At 35.5% G+C, this 21,572-nt stretch overlaps 1 protein-coding gene across 3 annotated transcripts in view; it reads right to left on the reverse strand.

Annotated features, from left to right (window-relative positions):
- Positions 1–285: 285 nt before the first annotated feature.
- The window catches only part of SCFD1 (sec1 family domain containing 1), a 105,791-nt gene continuing 84,504 nt past the window's right edge, over positions 286–21,572 (reverse strand). For all 3 annotated transcript variants that reach the window (XM_081151946.1, XM_081151948.1, XM_081151947.1), the window contains 6 exons: positions 18,885–18,938; positions 16,231–16,283; positions 13,727–13,760; positions 12,779–12,844; positions 6,024–6,092; positions 286–517 (listed from right to left, as the gene is read on the reverse strand). In XM_081151946.1, the coding sequence (XP_081008072.1) occupies positions 494–517; positions 6,024–6,092; positions 12,779–12,844; positions 13,727–13,760; positions 16,231–16,283; positions 18,885–18,938 (300 nt within the window). In that variant the 3' untranslated portion in view covers positions 286–493. The remainder of the gene's footprint in view (positions 518–6,023; positions 6,093–12,778; positions 12,845–13,726; positions 13,761–16,230; positions 16,284–18,884; positions 18,939–21,572) is intronic.

Raw genomic sequence — 21,572 nt, forward strand, 5'->3', positions numbered from 1 at the left:
ATAGGTGTGCTACAGGGAAAAGAGACATTAAAGTGGTTTTAAAATCTCCACTTAAAATCTAGAGGGAACATGGGAAACCAAAAACCATGGGAAGATGATTTTATAATTAAAATGCATGCAAGTAGGAGAGTCATGAACCAATAAAGTAACATTTGTATATTATATTCTTAAACTTTCAGTGGCTTCAATAACATATTAGTTATTAATATTTCAACATTACATTCAGACAACTTTCTTTCCTTCCAAGTACGCTCTCATTTGGGAAACATAACAGGAGAGAGAATGTACAATGTTAAAAATTTATTTCTGAAATGCTTTATTCTTTTAATCAGTACACATTATATTAAGTATAGAATTTCCTTAAAAATTAACAAATAATGCTAAGTTTCACTGTTAGGACACTGATATAGAGAAAGAAACATCTGGCTCTTTTGACTTTTCTTTTTACATTTATCCAAGTCCAAGGAGACTCTCATATTAAGGTTCTTCTGTGCTATTTTTGTCCAAGTTGTGACAGCTAAAACAAATCATAAAAATAACTTTTTATTAATCACAAAAGATACATACATTGAAACATTTTAAAATTCCTTAAAAATGTAAACTTTCATCATGGTAAAACTTAGGGTTCCTATTTCCTTCACTGCATTTCTAGAATACTAATAATTGTCACTAATAACTCTAATGTTAAGATTTATAGATATTTTAAAACTAAATAGAAATAAACAGTCATGGCAAAAAATGTGGAAAACATTTATAATTGCAAATTCAACCAAGAAAAACAAAAACCCTGAGAATGAAAAAATTATTAACTCAATATGAAAATGTAAAGAAAAAATGTCATGTGGGACTTCAATGATGACAGATCACTTTTGCATATATTTTAATTTTATATTTCTAAGAGGCCATTAAAAGGACAAGGCTTTCAATTTGGAAAGGCTGAGATCTCTATTGGACAAATTCTCTCAGAGATAGCAATTATAAGCTTTAAATAAAATACAAAACCAACTACCTGAAGGCAATGGAGAAGTGAAAGCAGGCAGGTTCTGGAAGACAACTGACACTTGGAAAGAAGGAAAAGCACTGGCTGAGTTCCCTGCTTCTGTGATTCTTAGCCTGGCCATAGTTGGTGCTACAATGACAGCTAAAATTCTGATAGAAAGGCTGCAGTCTTTCTGGCCTGAAGAAGTAGAGGAGTTTGGGGAAAGGGAGGAGGAAATCCTGGAAAGGAGACAGCTAGAGTGAAGGAGTCCTAAATTCTGTGTATAGACTTTTCCTAAATATATGGTAAAACCCTGAACCACTAATGAATGAAAAAAACTAAAAAGTGAGAGTTGAACTGCTGCCCAAGAGACAGAGTTTGAAATCTGAATCTAAGTTAACTGCCTGCTAAAACCACAAATCAACAGTCATTAGAGAAAAAGAATTCAGTCTCCAAAATGAATTCATAGTATTACAGATATAATCTAAAATGAGTCAATATATGAAGAAACAGGAAAATATGACCCATTCTCTAGGGGGAAAGACAATGGAGACTGACAGCAAGATGATCCTTGTGTTGTAATTGGTAAAGTTTTAAAAGCAGCTATCATGGACAAATAAAGATGGAGGCAGACTGAATGGAAGCTACACTGACACTCTCCCAGGACCAAACTGGAATTACAACTAAAATATAGAAAAACTATCCTGAATAATCAACTGAACACTAGCTGGAGAGCACCCTCAAAACCACGGATATAAAGTGGAGACTGCATAGAGACTGGTGGGAACTGTGGAGGCACAAGAGGGCTGGCTGGGCTCCCACAGGCAGCATCTGAAGGTCTGGGGGGATATCTCAGCTGTGGGGAGTTGAGGACTCTGGGGCCTAAACCCCAGGCTGGGCTTCTCATCAAGAGGACCAGAACTGAGAATGGTGCCCACATAACATCTGGCTGTGAAAAGCATCAGGGTTTCTGTGTGCCAGGGAGAGATGGCTAGAAATGCAGGCACCCTCTTAAGGAGCCAATGCCCAAAGTTTTGTGTGCAGCCACTGATCCTGGGCTCCAGCAGAGGGAGGGTAGAGTGGACTGGAGCTGTGTGAGGAGAATCTAGGGTTATGGGCACTGGAGATAGAGCTCAGAGGGCACCCCTCGGAACTCTTGTGCCCAGTCATTCCCCCATACTGCAGAGGGCATCTTAGGCAGACATTTTGCTACTTTGGCGGGGGGTGGGGGGGGGGGGGGGAAGCAATTGCCCCACCCTGCTGGAAAACCTCTTGCCCTGCCCAGAGGAGTTTCTACAGCCTGAGGCTCATTACGAGATGCAGATTAATTAGCCAGCAGCCAGAGGCGGACCTCGGAGTGCCTTTGAGTCTTTGCCTAATCTATTTCTGGACTTGGGCCTTGGAAAAGCAGACTTTGGTATGCATCTTGGTCCTGTCCAAATGAACCCAGTCCCAGCAGAGGGGACCTCAAGCCGAGGGTTGTTGATAGCTCCAAACGGGGTACTCAGAGCCAGTCACAAACTGTGTCTGACATCAGCCTGCACCAGAGACCCTCCCAAAAGACGGAGTACTAACAGATCCACCTAATAAATAGAAACAAACCCTAACAGGTAGCCAAAATGGGGAGACAAAAAAACAAGCCCCAAATAAAAGAACAAGAGAAGTCTCCAGAAGAAGAGCTAAATGAAATGGAGATAATCTATCAGATACAGAGTTCAGAATACTGATTGTAAGGATGCTCAACAGCATGTGAAAAGATATGGAAACTATGAATGAAATTAAAAATGGCATAGTAGAAATAAAGAATACATTGGTAGGAATAAAAAGCAGATTAGAGGAAGCTGAGGATTGGATCAGCGAATTAGAAGACAAGGTAGAAAAAAATCACTCAGAGATCCAGAAAGAAAAAACAAAAATTAGGAGGACAGTCTAAGGGAGCTGTGGGACAACATGAAATGTAACAATGTTAGCATTACTGGAGTGCTAGAGGAGGGCAAAAGTAAGCAAGGATTAGAGAACCTGTTTGAAGAAATAATGGCAGAAAACTTCCCTAACCTGGTCAAGGAAAAAGTCACACAAGTTCAGGAGGCACAGAGAGTCCCAAGCAAGAAGAATCCAAAGAGGCCCATGCCCAGACACATCATAATTAAAATGACAAGAATTCAAGACAAAAAGAAAATCTTAAAGGCAGCTAGAGAAAAGCAATCTGTTACCTACAAAAGAGCTCCCATAAGGCTGTCAGCTGACTTCTCATCAGAAACTCTACAGGCCAGAAGGGAATGGCATGAAGTATTCAAGGTAATGCAAAACAAGGGTCTGAAACCAAGACTACTCTATCCGGCAAGACTATCATTTAAGATAAATGGTGAAATAAAGAACATCCTAGAGAAAAAAAGGCTAAAGGAATTTATCACCACCAAACCAGCATTGCAAGAAATGTTAAAGGAACTGCTGTAATTAGAAGTAGAAAGAGAAACATGGGCACAAAGAATTAAAATGGCAATAGATAAGTATCTATTAATAATAACCTTAAATGTAAATGGATTAAATGCTCCAATAAAATGCCATAGGGTGGCTGAATGGATAAGAAAACATGACCCAAGTCCACAAGAAACCCACTCAAAACAAAAGACTCACACAGGATGAGAGTGAAAGGATGGAAAAATTTTTTCCATGCAAATGGAAATGAAAAAAAACACAGCTGGGTAGCAATACTTATATCTGACAAAATAGATTTCAAAATGAAGACCATAATGAGAGACAAGAAAGGTCACTACATAATACTAAAGGATTGTTCCAACAAGAGGCTATAACCCTGATAAACATGCATGCACCCAATATAGGAACACCTAAATTTACAAAGAAAACTTCTAGAGGACTTTAAGGGAGAGATCGACAACAATACAGTCATATGAGGAGACTTTAACACCCTACTGACTTTACTGGCTAGGTCTTCCAGACAAAAAATCAACAAGGAAACAGTGACCCTAAATGACACACTAGGTCAGATGGATTTAATTGACATTTACAGAACATTCCACCCAAAAGCTGCAGAATATACATTCTTCTCAAGTGCACATCAGTAGATGAGTGGATAAAAAAGCTGTGGTACATTTACACTATGGAATACTGTGCAGCTGTATTCCATACTGGGACAGCATGGAGGGAACTGGAGAGTATTATGCTTAGCAAAATGAGCCAGTCAGAGAAAGATAAGTACCACATGATCTCACTCATATGTGGAATGTAATAAACAAAATAACAAAATAGATCCAGAGACACAGAAGCATGGAACAGATTGAGGGATCTCAGGGGGAAGATAGGGGTGGGGGAGTGGGTGGGGAGAGGTTAATCAAAGAACTTGTATGTTTATAAGCATAACCCACGGACAAAGACATTGGTATGGGAAGGCCTGGGGTGGGGTGAGTGAGGGGTGGAGGGGATCAGTGGGGGGAATAAGAGGGTATCTGATCTATAATACTTTCAACAATAAAGATCTTTTTTTCTCAAAAAAAATAAATAAATAAAAGCAGCTATGACAACTATCCTCAATGAAATTACGGAAAATATATTAACAATGAAAAGATAAGAAATCTTAGCAGAGAAATACAAAGTATATTAAAAAAAAAAACCCCAAATGAAAATTCTTGAACTGGTAAATACAACATTATTCAAACAGTAGAATGGGGATAACAGGGTAAAGACTTAGTGAATCTGAGGACAGAGCAACTTAAACTGTACATACTAATGAACAAGAGTCCTCACGGTTCTGAGAGACAATAAAAAGTTGAATATATATGAAGATTGAGTCCCAAAAGGAGAGGAGAGAAAAAATTGGGCATAAAAAGATTTGAAGAAATAACAGCTGAAAATCCCCTAATTTGGGGGAATGTATGAATTTATAGATTTAAAAAATTCAGTGATCCTGAAACAAGATACAAAAAAAGTCACAAAAGATACATAATTAAGTTGCTGAAAAGCAAAGATAATGAAAAAAATCTTGAAAGCAGCCAGAGAAAAATTACGTATTATATATAAAGTTACATAAATCTGAATGACTGCTGACTTCTATAAGAAACAATGGAAGATTATGGAATAATCTTTAAAGTGTTGAAAAACTCAATTCAGAATTCTATATCTAGCAAAAATATCATTAAAGAATAAAGGTGTGATAAGGACATTTTCATATAAAAAAATTAAAGAGAACTCACTGCTAGCATACCTAAGCTACACTGAATGCTAGAAAAAAGTTTTTCAGTCAACAGATAAAAGTCAGAATTATTCTAAGGGATGCATATCTGTGTAAATGCAACAAATTTCTTTATATCTGAAGTACGAATGATAACATTGTCTTGTGATGTTAATGATATATGTAGATATAAAATATATGGCAATCTCATAATATCATTGGACCACTATATTGAGGTTAAAAATATAAGAACTACATAGTAGGGTAAGAAAGTTGTGCTAGAAAATGATACTAGGAACAGGTGCTAAAAATTAGTACAGGATACAGTTATTATTTTTGTGGGAGTCAAGGCAAAGATGAGTGAACAACATTGGTCAGTCTATTGAGCCATTCAGGTAGTTCAAGCTTAAAAGAGTGAAGGTTAATATAATTACAGAGAGCATTAGGGGGAACAAGACTAAACAATGTATAGACCCTGTACACCTCAGCTACTGCTGTCATTTACTTTCATGGTGAATGTAATTCCACTGTATAACCTGAGCACATTTGGTGTAGTAAGAGCCCAATTTGTGATATGCTTGGCAAAGTAAGAAATGTGGACAGTAGGGAAATGTTGAATTAAATTTTACCTAACTGTTCAAATTTTAAATTTTCTGAATTTACCTTTTTACAGATTTGGGATACTGGAAATAGTGTTATTTATGAGTTTTCTTTATAGTTGTCCATGGCAAAACCTTATATTTTCTCACAGCTCTAGCTGGTTCAGATGAATGTGATTCTCTCGTTCTCTTTTGAAAAATACTAACAGCAACTCAAGGAATGTTAACACAAACAAACTAAAGAGGCATACTTTACCTGTTTTATGAACTGTGTCGCATTAAAAAGTTCACTACAGCCATATAAAATGTGTTTGCCTTGTTTCCCCTGTAAAAAATCAAGACAGAAATCAGATATAAGTAAGTAACAAGTATTCCCAAGAAGCGGGATTAAAGCCAGTAAGACTTTTTGTTATTCTTAAAGATTTTTGGGGTATTTGTGTTGGATTTTATCTTAAAATTGCATGGAATAAAGTGGATATTTTAAAATATGCATTATGGTATACACTACTGGTGCCTTTTCTACTAGAAATATAAGGAATCTGATGACTGCCACATTTCATAATTATCTATAAAATCTTAGGCTAACACTTGCAATGTAGGATGTGTACTACTTGAAGAAAACATTCTTAGACTTTTGTTATGTGGAAAGTCAGAGATGGTGCAAGTAGCATTGACTGTCATTTTAATCACATTTGTGCAATACTGTATTTACATGTTAATATACCCCATTCCATTTTGTATCAATGAATTTCATTCCTAATTTTGAAGAAATTTTGGAACCCAATTACAGCAGTCAAAACTTTTCTACTAAGAATTCTGGTAAGTCCTTAATGCTAAAATTCTTACAAGTATTGTGAACTTGAAGGTAAATTCATAAGACTTCTTTTGTAATGTAAAAAGTTTATTCCATAACCAAGCAAGTATAATTCACCAAGGAAAAGAAGAATTATGGCTTTGTAATCCACGAGAAGGACATTTCTTTGTGATGTATAAGCTGAATAAACATTGTTGGCTGAATAATTGTCCTAGAGCGGGCCATCTATGAGAACAAGGAAGACAATGGTCATACCTCACTCAATTATTTTCAAAAGGAGAAGGTATGTGCCACATTTACACAGGGTCATGAAACTGGGATTCTTGATGCTACACCGGATATACTTACATAAGACATTAACAAAGGCAGAGGTTATAGCATATAAGGATAAAGAAAGCATAGGGAAACATTAGACGGGGTCCATAACTTCTAGGCACAGCTCCCAGGATACCATCTCAGTAGCACAGGACACATTTCATTTTTATTTGTGAACCACCAAGACACAGTGGAGCTACCTTGGTTGCAGGGGAACTCCGGTGTTGCTCAAGGAGGGATCTTTTAGACCTCTCTGACCACACAGCCAAATCATGACCAGGCTCAATAGCAGAAACAAGACTACACAATAAAAACCAGGTGCAAACCATCAATCTTTACATTTTCTATTAAACAATACTGACAAGCTAGTGCAAGTTGCCCCCTGGTCTATCCTGGACACTAGCACAGGACCAAATCAATCACTAGTTAGTACATTTATTCAGCATTGACAAAATTTCTTTATCCAATCACCCAATGGTGGGCACCTTAGGTTGTTTCCATATCTTGGCTACTATAAATAATGTTGTAATGAACATGGGGATGCAAGTATCTTTTCAAGTTAGTGTTTTAGTTTTCTTCAGATAAATGCCCAGAAGTGGAATTACTGGTTCATATGGTAGTTATATATAATTTTTTGAGAAACTCCATACTGTTTCCCATAGTGTTTGGACTAATTTACATTCCCACCAATGGTATAGAAGGGTTCCCTCTATTCCTTGCTAACACTGCTATTTTCTTGTCTTTTTTACAATAGCCATTCTAAAAGGTGAGGTGATACCTCATTGTGGTTTTAATTTGCATTTCCCTGATGATTAATGACGTTGAGCAGCTTTTCATGTGCCTGTTGGCCATCTGTATGTCTTCTCTGGAAAAATGTCCATTCAGATCTTCTGCCCCCATCTACCCCCCTTTAATTCTCACCCAAGGATATATTTATTGAATTTTTTTTTTGAGAGAAACATGCTTTGGTTGCCTCTTGTACATGACCTGATTGGGGATCGAACCCGCAACCTTTTGGTGTACGGGGCAATGCTCCAATCAATGCAGCCACTCAGGGTGATCTTCTGCCTGCTTTTTAATTGGAATTTTTTGTTATTTTATGAGTTCTTCTTTATATATTTTAGATTTTAGCCCCTTATCGGATACATAATTTGCAAATATTCTCCCACTCATTTTGTTGATGGTTTCCTTTTCTGTAGAAAAGGTTTTTAGTATGATGTAATCCCACTTGCTTATTTTTGATTTTGGTGTCAGATTTCAAAAAATCATCATCAAGGTTTATGTCAGGGAGCTTAATGCCCATGTTTTCTTCTAGGAGTTTTATGGTTTCAGGTCTTACATTCAAGTCTTTAATCCATTTTGAATTAATATTTCTGTATGGTGTAAGATAGTGATTCAGTTTCATTCTTTTGCATGTGGCTGTCCAGTTTTCCTAACACTATTTATTGAAGAGACTGTCCTGTCCCCCCAAAAATGTATACAGGATACAAGATGAAAATACAAAAATTAATTGGATTTCTACACACTAAAAATGAAATTAAGAAAGCAGTTCCATTCCCAATAGTATAAACACATAGGAATAAATTTAATGAACGTATGGCTTATACTCTGAAAACAACAAAAACAACAGAAACTACAAAGCAAAAAATTGTTGAAATTAAAGAATATCTAAATAAATGGAAAAACATCCTATGTCACGGATCAGAAGACTTAATGCTGTTAAATGAAAATACTCCCCAAACTGATCTACAGGTTCAATGCAATCACCCAGAATCCTAACTGACATTGACAAGCTGATTCTAAAATTCATATGGAATTGCAAAGGACCCAGAAATCCAAAGTCTTGAAGGATAAAGTAGGAGGAGGCTCATATCCTGATTTCAAAGCTTACTACAAAACAATGGTAATGAATACAGTGTAGTACAGGCTCAAGGATAGATCTATGGATCAAAAGAATTAAGCCCAGAAATAAACCCATACATGTACAGTCAACTGATTTTCAACAAGGCTGCAAACACCATTCAATAGAGAAAAAACTAGTCTTTTCAATAAATGGGACATTTATCCTGGGACAACCTGGACAGCCATATGCAAAAGAGTGAACCTTACTTCATACTATACAAAAATTAATTCAAAATTGATCAAAGACCTACATGTAATAGAAAAAACTGTAAAAGTAGAAAAAACATAGGGTTAAATCTTCATGACCTTAGATATGGTAAAGGATTCTTAGATACAAAACCAAAAGCATGAACAACAACAACAAAATGATAGACTTCACAAAAATTAAAACAAAACAAAACACTGGTACTTAAAAGACACCACTTAGAAAGTTAAAAGACAACCCACAGAATGGGAGAATTTATTTGCAAATCATGTATCTGATAAGGGACATGTACCTAGATTACATAAAGAACTCTTACAATGCAATAATAAAAAGGCAAAATTACCCAATTAAAAAAATGAGCAAAGGATATGAATAGACATTTCTCCAAAGAAGATATAAGTCATTAGGGAAATGCAACTCAAACCCATGATGAAATACCACTTCACATCCACTAGGACAGCCAGAATCAAAAAGCCAGATATCAGGTGTTGCCCTGATGTGGAGAATCAGAACCCTCATACACTGCTGGTAGGAATGTAAAATGGTGTAGTCGCTTTGGAAAACGGTCTGAAAGTTCCTCAATAGGTTAAGCAAAGTTTTAATTACCCAGCAACTCCACTCCTAGGTTTACAGTATATACCTGAGAGCACTGAAAGCATTCACACAGAATTATACTGGCTTATTACCTATGGTTCCAGGTGGACAGCAACAGATTTTATACTTATTTTTTAATCCTCACCCAAGGATCTTTATTTCCATTGCTTTTTAGAGAGAGTGGAAGGGAAGGAAGGAGATAGGGACACATCAACTGATTGCCTCTTGCAAGAGCCCTGATTGGGGCCAGGGATCACCCCTAAAACCAACATACGTGCCCTTGACTGGGAATTGAACCTGAGACTCTTTGGTGCAAGGGCCTATGCTCTAACCACTGAGAAACACTGGCCAGGACAGGTTTTATAGAGTTTGAATTTGGATTTGTATACTTGGTGACTGAAGCAAACACCTTTAACACCATTAGAGGCCACCATACAGAAACTATTTCAATTTGGACTTCCTTTTTACATCTGACTTGATAAACTGATTTTGCTGCAGGTGCAGTTCAATAGTGTGCTAAGAAGCATCATATATAATAAATGGACTTATACCTTACCAAACACAAAGTAGTGGACTGACTGAAAACTGAACTGAATTACCTACTTTCTAAATTGGGCACATCCCTTAGGAGTAAGAGACAGAGACAAAAACAGTGGCTTGCATGACGGAGTGTGTGTTAAAACATAATAGGCATGTGATTAAAGAGGGGAATCAACGATAGAGTATTTGGATACTGCTGCAAAAATGAGGGAGGAAGTGGAGTAATAACACAGGAACTAACAAAAATTTCTAAAAATTTTTCTGCTTTGCTTAATCCTGTAATATAGGGACATTATATTTACAACTTCTGAGGAAAGGATCAAATGAAAACATGACACCAAGACACCACCTCTAAATCTGAGGAAAAGGGATGGGCTGTTTCTTCTTTTCAGTTATCTTAAATGGGATTAATGGTTTCTGCATCCTTCCTAATAGCCAGTGGACAATACAAGACAGTCCTACAAATTCACACCTTCTTCAAAGGACTGGGAATGGGCAAAGGGGAAAGCGCTGGCCAGTCTCATAGTGCTGCCAACTCTATAAATCTGGCATCTTGCTGAATCTGAGGGTGGTCTTCTAAACTAGGGGCCAAGTTCTGGTAAAAACTGACAAATGCAAGAAGGGAAAGTCTTGGCTCTCAGAAAGGGAGCCAATAACTGAATACTAAAAGGGAAAGCTAACATTATCTTGGTACCTTGTAAGAGGCTGAGAGCAAGAGAATACTACTCTTAGCTATATTTACAGATGCCTTTAAGGCCTGCAGAAATTGCCTCCTTTATCTGAAGCTGAAGGTCCAAGATAGGTCTTGGGAAGTTTAAGGAAGATTTATTCTGCAGTTATTCATGTGACATATCTTTTAAAAAAAATTCTCACCTGAGGATATGCTTATTGATTTTAGAGAGAGGGGAAGGAAGGGGGAGAGAGAAAGAAACATCGATGTGAAAGAAACATTGAGCAGCTGCCTTCCGTAGGTGCCCTCACCAGGGGTCGAACCGGCAACCTTTTGGTAAATGGGATGATGCTCCAACCAAGTGAGCTACACTGGCCAGGGCCATCTGATACATCTTGATGATGCTAAAAACATCTAGGGAATAAACACTTAGAATAATTTTAACGTTTCATTTGCTTTTACAGGTTCTCATTTTATAGGTTTTATATATTTTAAAGGATCCCTTTTGACAGAAAAATTAGGATACTATTGCCACTCAAATGCATGCAAAAGATGTTGCTCAAAAACAGAGCCAAAGACCACTGTGTACCATTTCTATAAACCTAAGTGGTGATCTGTTTAGAAAGGTGCCTGGATATAGGGACATTAAAATATCTATATGCCTGGCTAGTCATAGTTTGCACTTTGTTAAACTGCAGAGTTTCTTTAAAGTTATACCTGCACTTCAGTCACTCCACTCCACAAATAATTAGTATTTTGGTACTTATCCCTCTTGATTTTTCTGTTCTATAAATTAAAAACAAAAAAGGACGCAGACAGATGAATGCTGTCAAGTGTAATTAAGAAAGCTTAACCAAGAATGGCAGTGTGTGGAATGTGTAAGTAGAGGATTAATTTCAGCTGGTCTGTGGCAACGCTGAGTTTTTCCTTGGGAACACATGGAGCCAGTCATGTGGTTGGCCCTTGATCAAACCTGAACAAAATAGACCACCTAGTGATTAATATAGTCCTGTGCAAGGGTCATGGACAGACCAGGAGACAACTTGCACCAGCTTGTCAGCACTGTTTACAGAACTTGTACCGTTTGCACCTGGTTTCTGTTATGTTATCTTGGTTTCTGCTTTTTGATTCTGGCTCTATGGTCACAGAGGCTATAAAAGACCCCTGAGACCAGGGTATCTTACACAGATCTTGGTGGTTTACATTCTGAAGGTGAAGTATGTCCTGTGCAAGTGAAATAGTATCCTGGCAGTTGAGCAAGTAGTCTAAAGCTTTGTGGCATCCGCCTATGTTTTTGTTTATCTTGCTATACCAAAAGCTATCTTTATGAAAGCCTTACATAACATAGGACATAAGGAATGATCACTATTTAATGTTAAGTGAATAAATGACTACAAAATGTCATTTAACAATCACTAATTCCACCGTCCCTGCATTTAATTTATTTAGCTCTTCAAGTCACACCATTCCCTTCATATCCTTCTGCTGAGCTGTCCATCACTCCTTGCTGCTGTAAGCTCTGAATAGTTCTCCACTGCTAATTTGCTACCTTTAAAGCTCTTGTTTGCTGAAAAAGCAGACATTTTAAATTTGTGAGAATTATGTTGCTGATTTAAGTCAATGGAATGGGAGAAAAGTGCTATGGTTCAGGTAAAAGTGTTTGTCAATCATTTCACCGAGGGCGACTCTTTGGAACAGAGGCCACCTGAGGTCTCTAAACATGTAAAGTCAAATTAAGATAGATAGCTGCAAAATACATTACAGCAAAAAGATATTATTTTCCACCTCAAGTACAATTTTCAGCCAGAAATGAATGTGATAGGAATGAAAAAAAACAATGAACATGTGGGTATTTCCCCCTGTATGCAGGATTTTTAAACTACCTCTAGGAGAGTGCCCTAGATAGAGAATGCTAGTATTCTAAAGACAGAAGAGCTGTGAAACATCAAATGATAAAAGGCCAGCGTGTACCTTTATGTAGTCAATAAGATTTTGATATTCAATGTAGTTGCCTCCTCCCACCACAAAAACGATCGCCTAAACATGCAAACAGAAACAAAATAGGTAAGTTAAAAGAAATAGTTAAAACAGTATTTTAACTTTCAAGCATCATGGTGTTTAGGCTGGAACATATTCCACAACTTAGGTAAAAAAAAACAAAACACTAGCTAGCAAAGGTCATATCCTGCATGCCTGATTTAACTCCAATTATAAAGAAATTTGTTCCTAAAAGTCTACGAATTTATAATGTCTGTTGAGTAGTAAGTGAGGTAGAGATTTTTCAGAAACAATTTAGAGGAAAATAAACCTCATTCTTAAGTAATTGCAAATCCAAAGGGCTTTCTCCAAAGGCATTTTTGAATTTGAGGTTATTTACTGTAAGTAGAAAAACCAGAAAACTTAGTATCTATATAATTTCCTATATACAGGGTGGGGCAAAAGTAGGTTCACAGTTGTTCATACGGAAAATACAATAATTAATACAAGAATAAACTTTTGCATACTCACAACTGTAAACCTACTTTTGTCCACTCCGTATGCTCTTTACTGTATTTTTATTAAGAATCTTCATTGTAATTCAGATGCAAACATAGTTATATCTTCACAAAAGTTTGGAATCCAATTTTAGAAGTTCCAAACATACAAAACTTTCTTAGACTTCTTTTTGAGAATTACTTAATTTTGTGCCAGTTGTTTTAAGCTTAAATGATTCTCAGTGTAAAAGCAGCTTTATAAACCAGAAAAATATAGTTGCTAAGAATTTTTTTTTAAAAAGAATCATGGGCACACAGAATTGGACTTATTGAATTGCCATGCAGCCATTATCATAACCATGCTTAGGATGAAGATAGTTTTGGCTGCTTGGTCACCTTTTCCTCTTTCCTTTTCAGGGGCAGATTATTTTTATATGGAACTTACCTCTTGGAATGGATTTTTGTTCCTCGGAACTGAGCTGTAACAAAGAAAAACCATACTGAAATTTCCGCCACGGCTTTTCTGGTGGATAAAATAGGCATGGGAAAAACACACACACACACACACACAAAACAATTAGATATATATTTACAAGTCTTCCTCCTTCACCTTCTTGGAGGGTGAATCCTTTAGTTTTGGGTGGCCAGGTAATGAAATGGGATGCAGAGTAAGAATAGAGAAGAGGGACGAGGCACATGGCTCAGTGTCTAAAAGGAAATGGGGCAACCTGTTGATTTTAAAATAAAATTCTAGAAGATTAAGCAGGAGAAGGAAAGACTGAGCAGCAGCTCCCATAAGGAGTGGAAATCTGGGTATAAGATGAATTGATAAAGTATATATTTTAGTGGTAAACTAAGTAAAATTTTTACCATACTCAACACAGAATTACAGCATGGGTATCTACATTTGTGAAAAAATTATGTAAACACATGTATGTGAAGGATGGCAACAACTTAGGAAATGGGGAAGGGAAGAGGAATCTGCATTTTACTGTAGCTTGTTTATATATCTTTACATATTAATATTACAGATAAGTTACATACTTTTATATTTATAATACAGCTTAAAAATACTTCCTTGGTGTCCAAGAGGTTTTTCAAAGCTTTTGTGAGTCAGATATATAATTGTTTTGAGTGCTAAAATAGGCTGCACAAAGACAACTCAGTTTTTCCTCAGAAGCAATTTTTGAAAATCCCAACCAAAAGAGAGTTATTATAACTTCTCTTAGTTATTCAGAGGCTGATCCCACAGTTCTATCGTCTTTTCCTCATTTCTATGGCCCATCTGAATATTCCACAGAAAAGATCAGAAGCCCGCCTGACTGAAACACCTCATCAGTATTTAATGTCCTTCTAGAGTGCTTCAAGTTTCTCTAAGAGGAGACGTGGAATGAGGAGAGGTGAGACTTAAGTAGCACAGCATTACTAGTTACTAAAAACCAAGATCTAGTTGTGATATAGCTCAGAGAAGGATGAATCTATTAGAAATGAAAGCCTGAGCTCCTCTGTCTCATCAATGCCAATATTCCTCCTCATTATCATATATAAAGTATAAGTTGGATGAAGAGAGTTTCTCAGTAAGTTTCCAAGAAGAAAAATATATTTACTTGTTAGTATAATGCAAATGCAAGGAAGTAAAAAATAGAACCTGGAGAATGTCAAGATAGGAAAAGTTGTAAAATCTACTGTTTAAAGTGTACACTCAGTGGTTTTCAGGATATTTACAGAGTTGTGAAACTCACCAGTGCCTAAATTCAGAACTTCTAAAAATCATCCCCCAAAGAAGCCCCACACCCATTAGTTGTCACTCTTCATTCTCTCCTATAATTTATTTTTGTCAAATTTCTTCTTGCCAGCTGCAGCTGCTATCAGCACCTTTTGCAATGTTGGCAGTATTTCTGATAAGCTCCGAAATGAGAATAATCTTTTAAGTTACCAAAACAACCAAATAATCAACTGTCTGATAATTAGATCATCTATCCTGACTATCAACAAAGATGTGAAAGCTTGGGGTGAAGCAAAGTTCTAAGGATCCCAAACATAAGGTATAAGCAAGAAAGCAGCTTCACCCAAGTTCTGTTGCTAAGAGACAATGATTCCAAGGTCTTTCTCCCTCCTAAATCTGCCTATTCTTTCTCTGAATCCTGTAGGCTATTTTTCATACCACCATTAATTAAATCTTGAAAAATAATATCCATAATAAACAAATACCTGACTATACCATTTTGTCATAAAATGTAGAAATTATCTGTAGAATGTTTTGTTGCCATAAAGAAGTATTTACAGCAATCTACAGGTGGCTTAGATTATATAGAGCAGTTAAATAAAATATAAAAACAACAAAACAACTGGTATCTAACATAAAGCTAAACTTTTTCATTTGGTCCAATAAGAATATTTAAAGACACACCTATTATCCAAGTCTCCCCTCCCCCCCCCCTTGTAATACCACGATCATTTCACTAAACACATCTAAGGGTATTTTTGTATGTGTATATTTTGGAAGGAAAAGCACCAAAACATTTTTTTTTGTTTTGTTTTTTAAAATATATTTTTATTGATTTTCAGGGAGAGGAAGGGAGAGAGGGAGAGAGAGAGAAAAACATCAATGATGAGTCATTGACTGGCTGCCCCCTGCACACCCCCTACTGGGGATCAAGCTTGCAACCCGGGCATGTGCCCTGACCGGGAATCGAACCCTGATCTTCTGGATCATAGGTCGATGCTCAACTGCTGAGCGATGACAGCCGGGCAAGCACGAAAATGTTTTAAGTATAATTACCAGTGATTATCTCTGGGTAATGATATTATATATACTGTTTACTTACCAGTTTTCTATGTAGTTTGAGTTTTTAATGTTAAGCAGTTATTAATTTATAACGAAAAATTGTTATTTCCATTCTTGGCAAGGGTGGGGAAACCTACCACACACACACAAGAGCTGCTTACCTGTCATTGCCCCGTAGCATTTTGGGATCAAAATATCTAAAGTCATCAGTTTCCTATTAAAAAAATAGAATTTTACCATGACTGTGGAATCTCTTTTCAGAAAGGTACAGTTTGACTTAATTTAATGAATCTATTAGTTTGGTAGAATGTGTAACCACCACCACCACCACCACCATTTACCAACCACTATTCTAATACATTCGATGAAATTACTTAATTCCAATAAGATCTATGAGGTAGTTATTATTATCCCTATTTTTTAGGTGGGCAAGCTGGAGTAGAGAGTAGGTAACTTTGCTAAGGTCACATGATTAGCAATTATGTTAACTCCAGGATCTGAGCCCAGGTAGTGTACTACTAATGCCCAAGCTCTTAACCACTATGCTATACTGCTTCTTGAAAATGTATCAGTTTTATAAGCTATGTATTTTTGTTTTTAGAATTTTATTTATATGTCCATGATTTTATTGAAGGTACAGAATACCTAATACAGGTTCACAATCTCTTACTTGAAACATCTGGAGTTACATGTATTTTGGAATTTTGAATTTTAAAAGAATTTTAGATAGGTATCATGTATAAACTGTACATGTTACTCTCCCAGTGGGCAGCACCGCATCATCTAACACATTAACATTTCTGCAGCTAAATAAATGAATATTAGCATAAAGTAGGATAAATAAAAACTATGAAGAGCCTCTACTTGAATTAAGGTTAGGTTTGCCACCAAATGAGTTCTACAAAATCTTTTAGTTTTCAGAACATTTTGGATTTCAGAAGTGGTGGCTAAGGGTTGTGGACCTCCTCTAAATTGAAAACTAGCTTCTTGATATTAAAGGAGTTGGAACATACTGCTTTACTGCTTACGATGTAATCACTTCCTAATCTCTGCCTCCCTCTCCTTCCATGGTCCAATCAGCCAAAGGAACTCATTCTTTTCTGGAGTGTGGATGGCGCTACCCAAACCTGATCGATGACAAACTATGCATGTATTGCCACTATCAGGTCCTGTACTCACTGGTGAACAGTGCTAATCAACTGCAGAACTCTCAGTGAACCCAAATACAGTGTCAGAATCCATTAATACTTTGTTCCAGGAAACCACTACCAGCTAGATTTACAAGGCAAGATAAAACTCAACTGATACAGCCTCAATCCTTTTCTTTCAATTTATTTAATCAAGACAAATCAAGAAAGAACACTTAACAGATGTAAGTGATAAGAATGCACCTTGAATTATGGCATTTTAAATAAGATACATTCAAGATTACTGGCTAGGTCTAACTTAGTACTCTTTGCCAATTGAACTCTTCAATGCCTCTAAATCAACTTATCTATATGCAAATAGGAGAGGGTTCAGGAACCATTCACAACATTTTTACATATTATCTCATTTAACTCTTATTAGGCACCTAAGTGTGCAATAAATATTAGCCATTACCATTATCACTGTCATTAGCCATCATCTCAACTTCAAGATTAGGGACAGTAATAAACAAACTTCCTTGATCCCTTGCAGATTTGGCATCCGTCTATAACTTTGCATTTATTTATACTTCTTTATTATTGTTTGGAAGATCTTCCAGATATTTACTGCCTATAATGAAGTAATATTTTCTACGATAATTAGTTATAAATGTTAACTTCTCACAGGCTTTTCAAGAGAGCTCCTTCTTCATATATCCTAACAGACAGCTAGGATGTAGTAAAGAAGTCTATTATCACTACATTAATACCATTTTCTCTATATCGATTCTCAAATGGAAAAACCCAATTCTTTTTAGCTTATTATAATAGAAAATGCTCTTACTCCTTTCACAATTGTAATTGCCCCTTTGGGGAATGTTTTATTACACTGTATCTTTGTTTTCACATGGGCAAATTTTAAAATCAACAAAAACAAATTTCCTTTAACACTATTATAATCATGTTTTAATAATTACGAAACAATTACACATTAATCTGAAGACACTGTTCTCACTCTCTTTCTTAGCTTGGATCTTAAGCCTCGCTGTCAAGTCTATAATGATCCAGATCATCCCAAACTAAGGTATTGCTGGGAATAGGATTGTGCTGCCTTTCTCAATTTCAGACTCTTGTGATGATAACCACACTAACAATCTGGGATGTTTTGTCAAACAGATTGTAGTAATTTTTATATTCCTTTCTTGAATTGTAAACAGATAGTTTAGGAACCTATTCTTGCATTTGTCTATTCACCCTACAATTTATCTCTCAATTTATTTTTCAGCCCCAAAGAATTTAGTATCACCTAACCACATGCACTTAAAATTTTCACTATGCATTCCTCTCCTAATTTCATTTTCAGAAAATTACATTGGTCTGGTAAGCTTTATACTATACCAGCTGATACTTACTAGTCTTTTTCATTTACAGAGACTTGCTCCTTAGGATATATTTTACATTTAATTATACATAGAGTATACATTTAATTTGGATGAGAACTGGTCATAATGGTTGTAGTAACTGAGAAACCAATTCCCATTATCTGTGATAAAGGCTAAAGAACAACATGGACTCTTTTCTTTCCCTCATGTAGTCTCTTGTGATTAAGGTCACAACAAATTCAGATATTATCATCTTCATATAGTCGGTTTGAGAATTTTACAAGTACAACGTTACAAGCTACTCACAGGGTTTGACTTCATCTCCATGAGGTTGTCTAAAATACGAGTGACAGGCAGATTCTGTGGAAGAGATTAGTATTTTCCTGAGAATAACAAATCAAAGTTCTTCTCTATAATCAAAGCAGGCCGATCGTTCTACGGTTCAGCACACCTACCTTCCAGTTCAGCACACTCAAACATTAAGTATTTTGTGAATGGTTTCACAGACGTGAATGCCCTGGGCACTGCTCAAGTTTCCAGGCAAATATAATTCTAAATTAAAAGGTCCTTTTAATGTAGAGATGTATCCAGACTTTAGTACAAATACTTGTTTGGGCTTTTTACTTTGTTTGCTAGATGTTTGCTTTTTAATACTAGCAACTGCAAGCTTTTGTTTTGACCACATAAGATTCCCATTGTTATTTTTTTCATTTCCTTTTTGGTAAATTGTAAGTTTCTATAAAAAAAAGAGTAACTTAAACTTTGTGAAAAAGTGTGAGATTAAATGACCTAACGGTTCTTTCATGTCTACTTTATATTCTTCTAAGCCAAAAGACACTTGTGCTCTTTAAAAAATGGGGAAATGAATATATACAAACTTCACTGACCATTTTTATTTTGCCTGGAAAAATTCCAAATTTTCAGAAGACATTCTGCAATGTCTTCTTACAGAACAAATTCCACCTGTGAACATGAAATGTGTAACTCTGGTGTTGGCAGAAGACTGCCTTTTGACATGCTTTCATGCCTTGGGATAAGAAATACTATTGTTACATTTCAGCCTGATGGTTTTTATCATTATTTTGAAAACAACAACACATGGAGTATAGAAAATTTACTACGTGACTATTATGCCTATTCAAAGTGCATTCCTACTGGGATGGTATTCTGCCCACTTTGAACTGATACTTCCTTTGTGAACTGTACAGGATGTTCTGGAAAAAAGTTTTGAATCTTAGAGACTTCCTACAACAAAGGCAATATTAAATCTGATTATTTAAGTAACTGTAGATAGCATGTTACTATTTTACAAGGAGTTTTATTTTCCTTAGGCAATAAAGCATTTTATTGTTACTAAAATGGACCATCACTAAGGAAAAGACTGCTCTTCGCAAACAGAAAATACGCATTTTTCTTTTACTTTCTCTGTATTGGCAAGTAAAAGCCTTTTAAAATTAAAGCTATTTCATTATTCTCTGATATTTGTGTTGGCCAGGGACTTTTTATATAAACAGCACCAAATGCTCAAGCTGACTAAATGTGCTTCCTGAATTCTATTATTTAGAATTTTTAAAAAAGGTAGCACAAAATTTTACCTTTTAAATTTTATTTCAAGTAAAATTGAGCTTGTTCATGTAAAAGTAAGTCTAAACCACGACTTCCTCTAAGGAATAATGGTGCAGATTTAAATCTATAAAAATGCTTTCTCTAAAAGGAAAACTACAGTTATAAATTTGTTCCAAGCAATACTAACAGAAGATGATGGAGTACTTTGCAACATAACAGGGAGAAATAATTTTTAAAAATCTGGATCAAGTGAGCATTATAAATAAGATTTTACTAAAATTAACTTCACATATTTTTTAATTTACATATAATTCTCTTTAGTTCCCTGAATTGTACTATTTGATCTATGCAATGGAAAAAAATTCTGAAAAGATTTTGTAATAATAAAGCCATGAGTCATACTACTTTTATTATATTAGTGAAAATAATTGAAAATTTAAATATTTATACCAATGTCTCATGACAATTCTTTATTTTTGTCTGGTCTTTAAAACAAGTTAACACCAAAAGAATCCCTGATCCCTGCTGCACCATTCAATATTCACACTTTTTCACAGATGAAGGAAAACTTCAAGTGTAGAGAATGATAAAGGAAATATATAATGTCTTTAAACGCATAAGAAAGTACTTCAGGAAACAACTTCTGAGGCCTCTCTTTCATCAACTAATGCTCTACCTAGTTTTTATTCTTTGCCTAAATAGAGGCTTGAAATGAGTTGTTTTTAAAATCAGTTTTATATTAATTTATATAAGATTAATCAACTTTTACTGATCGAAAGACTGAACTGTGGGAGGCAAGACAGCAGCAAACAGAAAACAACAAAACCATATAATTTTCTTCACTCAATAGATTTACCTTGTTCATCTTTAGAAACATAAAAAATTTGTGTGCCTCAATGTAAGAGGTATAAATAAAACTTAATCTAATAAAAAACTACTGTTTTAAAAATTGCCAAGCATATTTTTCATTATTTTTGGGAACTACTTTTTTTAGAAATAAAGTGAAATATATTATTGTATAGGTTAATAACTAAATTTTTATTAGCAGAAAGTCTCTATAAATATAAATTTGAGAGACAACTTCCCATACACAATGAATATCCTAAATTAAGGATCACTATTTCTAAAATGTTCAAATTTCAAATACATAAATTGGAAATTTTACCTGGAGAAAAAAAAGTGAGAAATCTATTTCTAAAAACCCTTTCTGGTATTATGACCACAGTCATGTTTTATGATTTTAGTCTCCGTAAAAGGTTAAAGAAAAACAATGTTAATTTTACTTCTCATGGTATAGTTGATTAAAAACAAATTTGAAATAAAATATGCATATTAATTAAAAACCAGACATCTAAGAAAACAACACAGCCCTATACCCCAAACAATTAAAAATTACTTCTCCCCTCTAGTTCTCCTAAAATTAGCCAC

Source organism: Miniopterus schreibersii (genome assembly GCF_964146895.1).
Source record: "Miniopterus schreibersii genome assembly, chromosome: 1".
Taxonomy (NCBI): domain Eukaryota; kingdom Metazoa; phylum Chordata; class Mammalia; order Chiroptera; family Miniopteridae; genus Miniopterus; species Miniopterus schreibersii.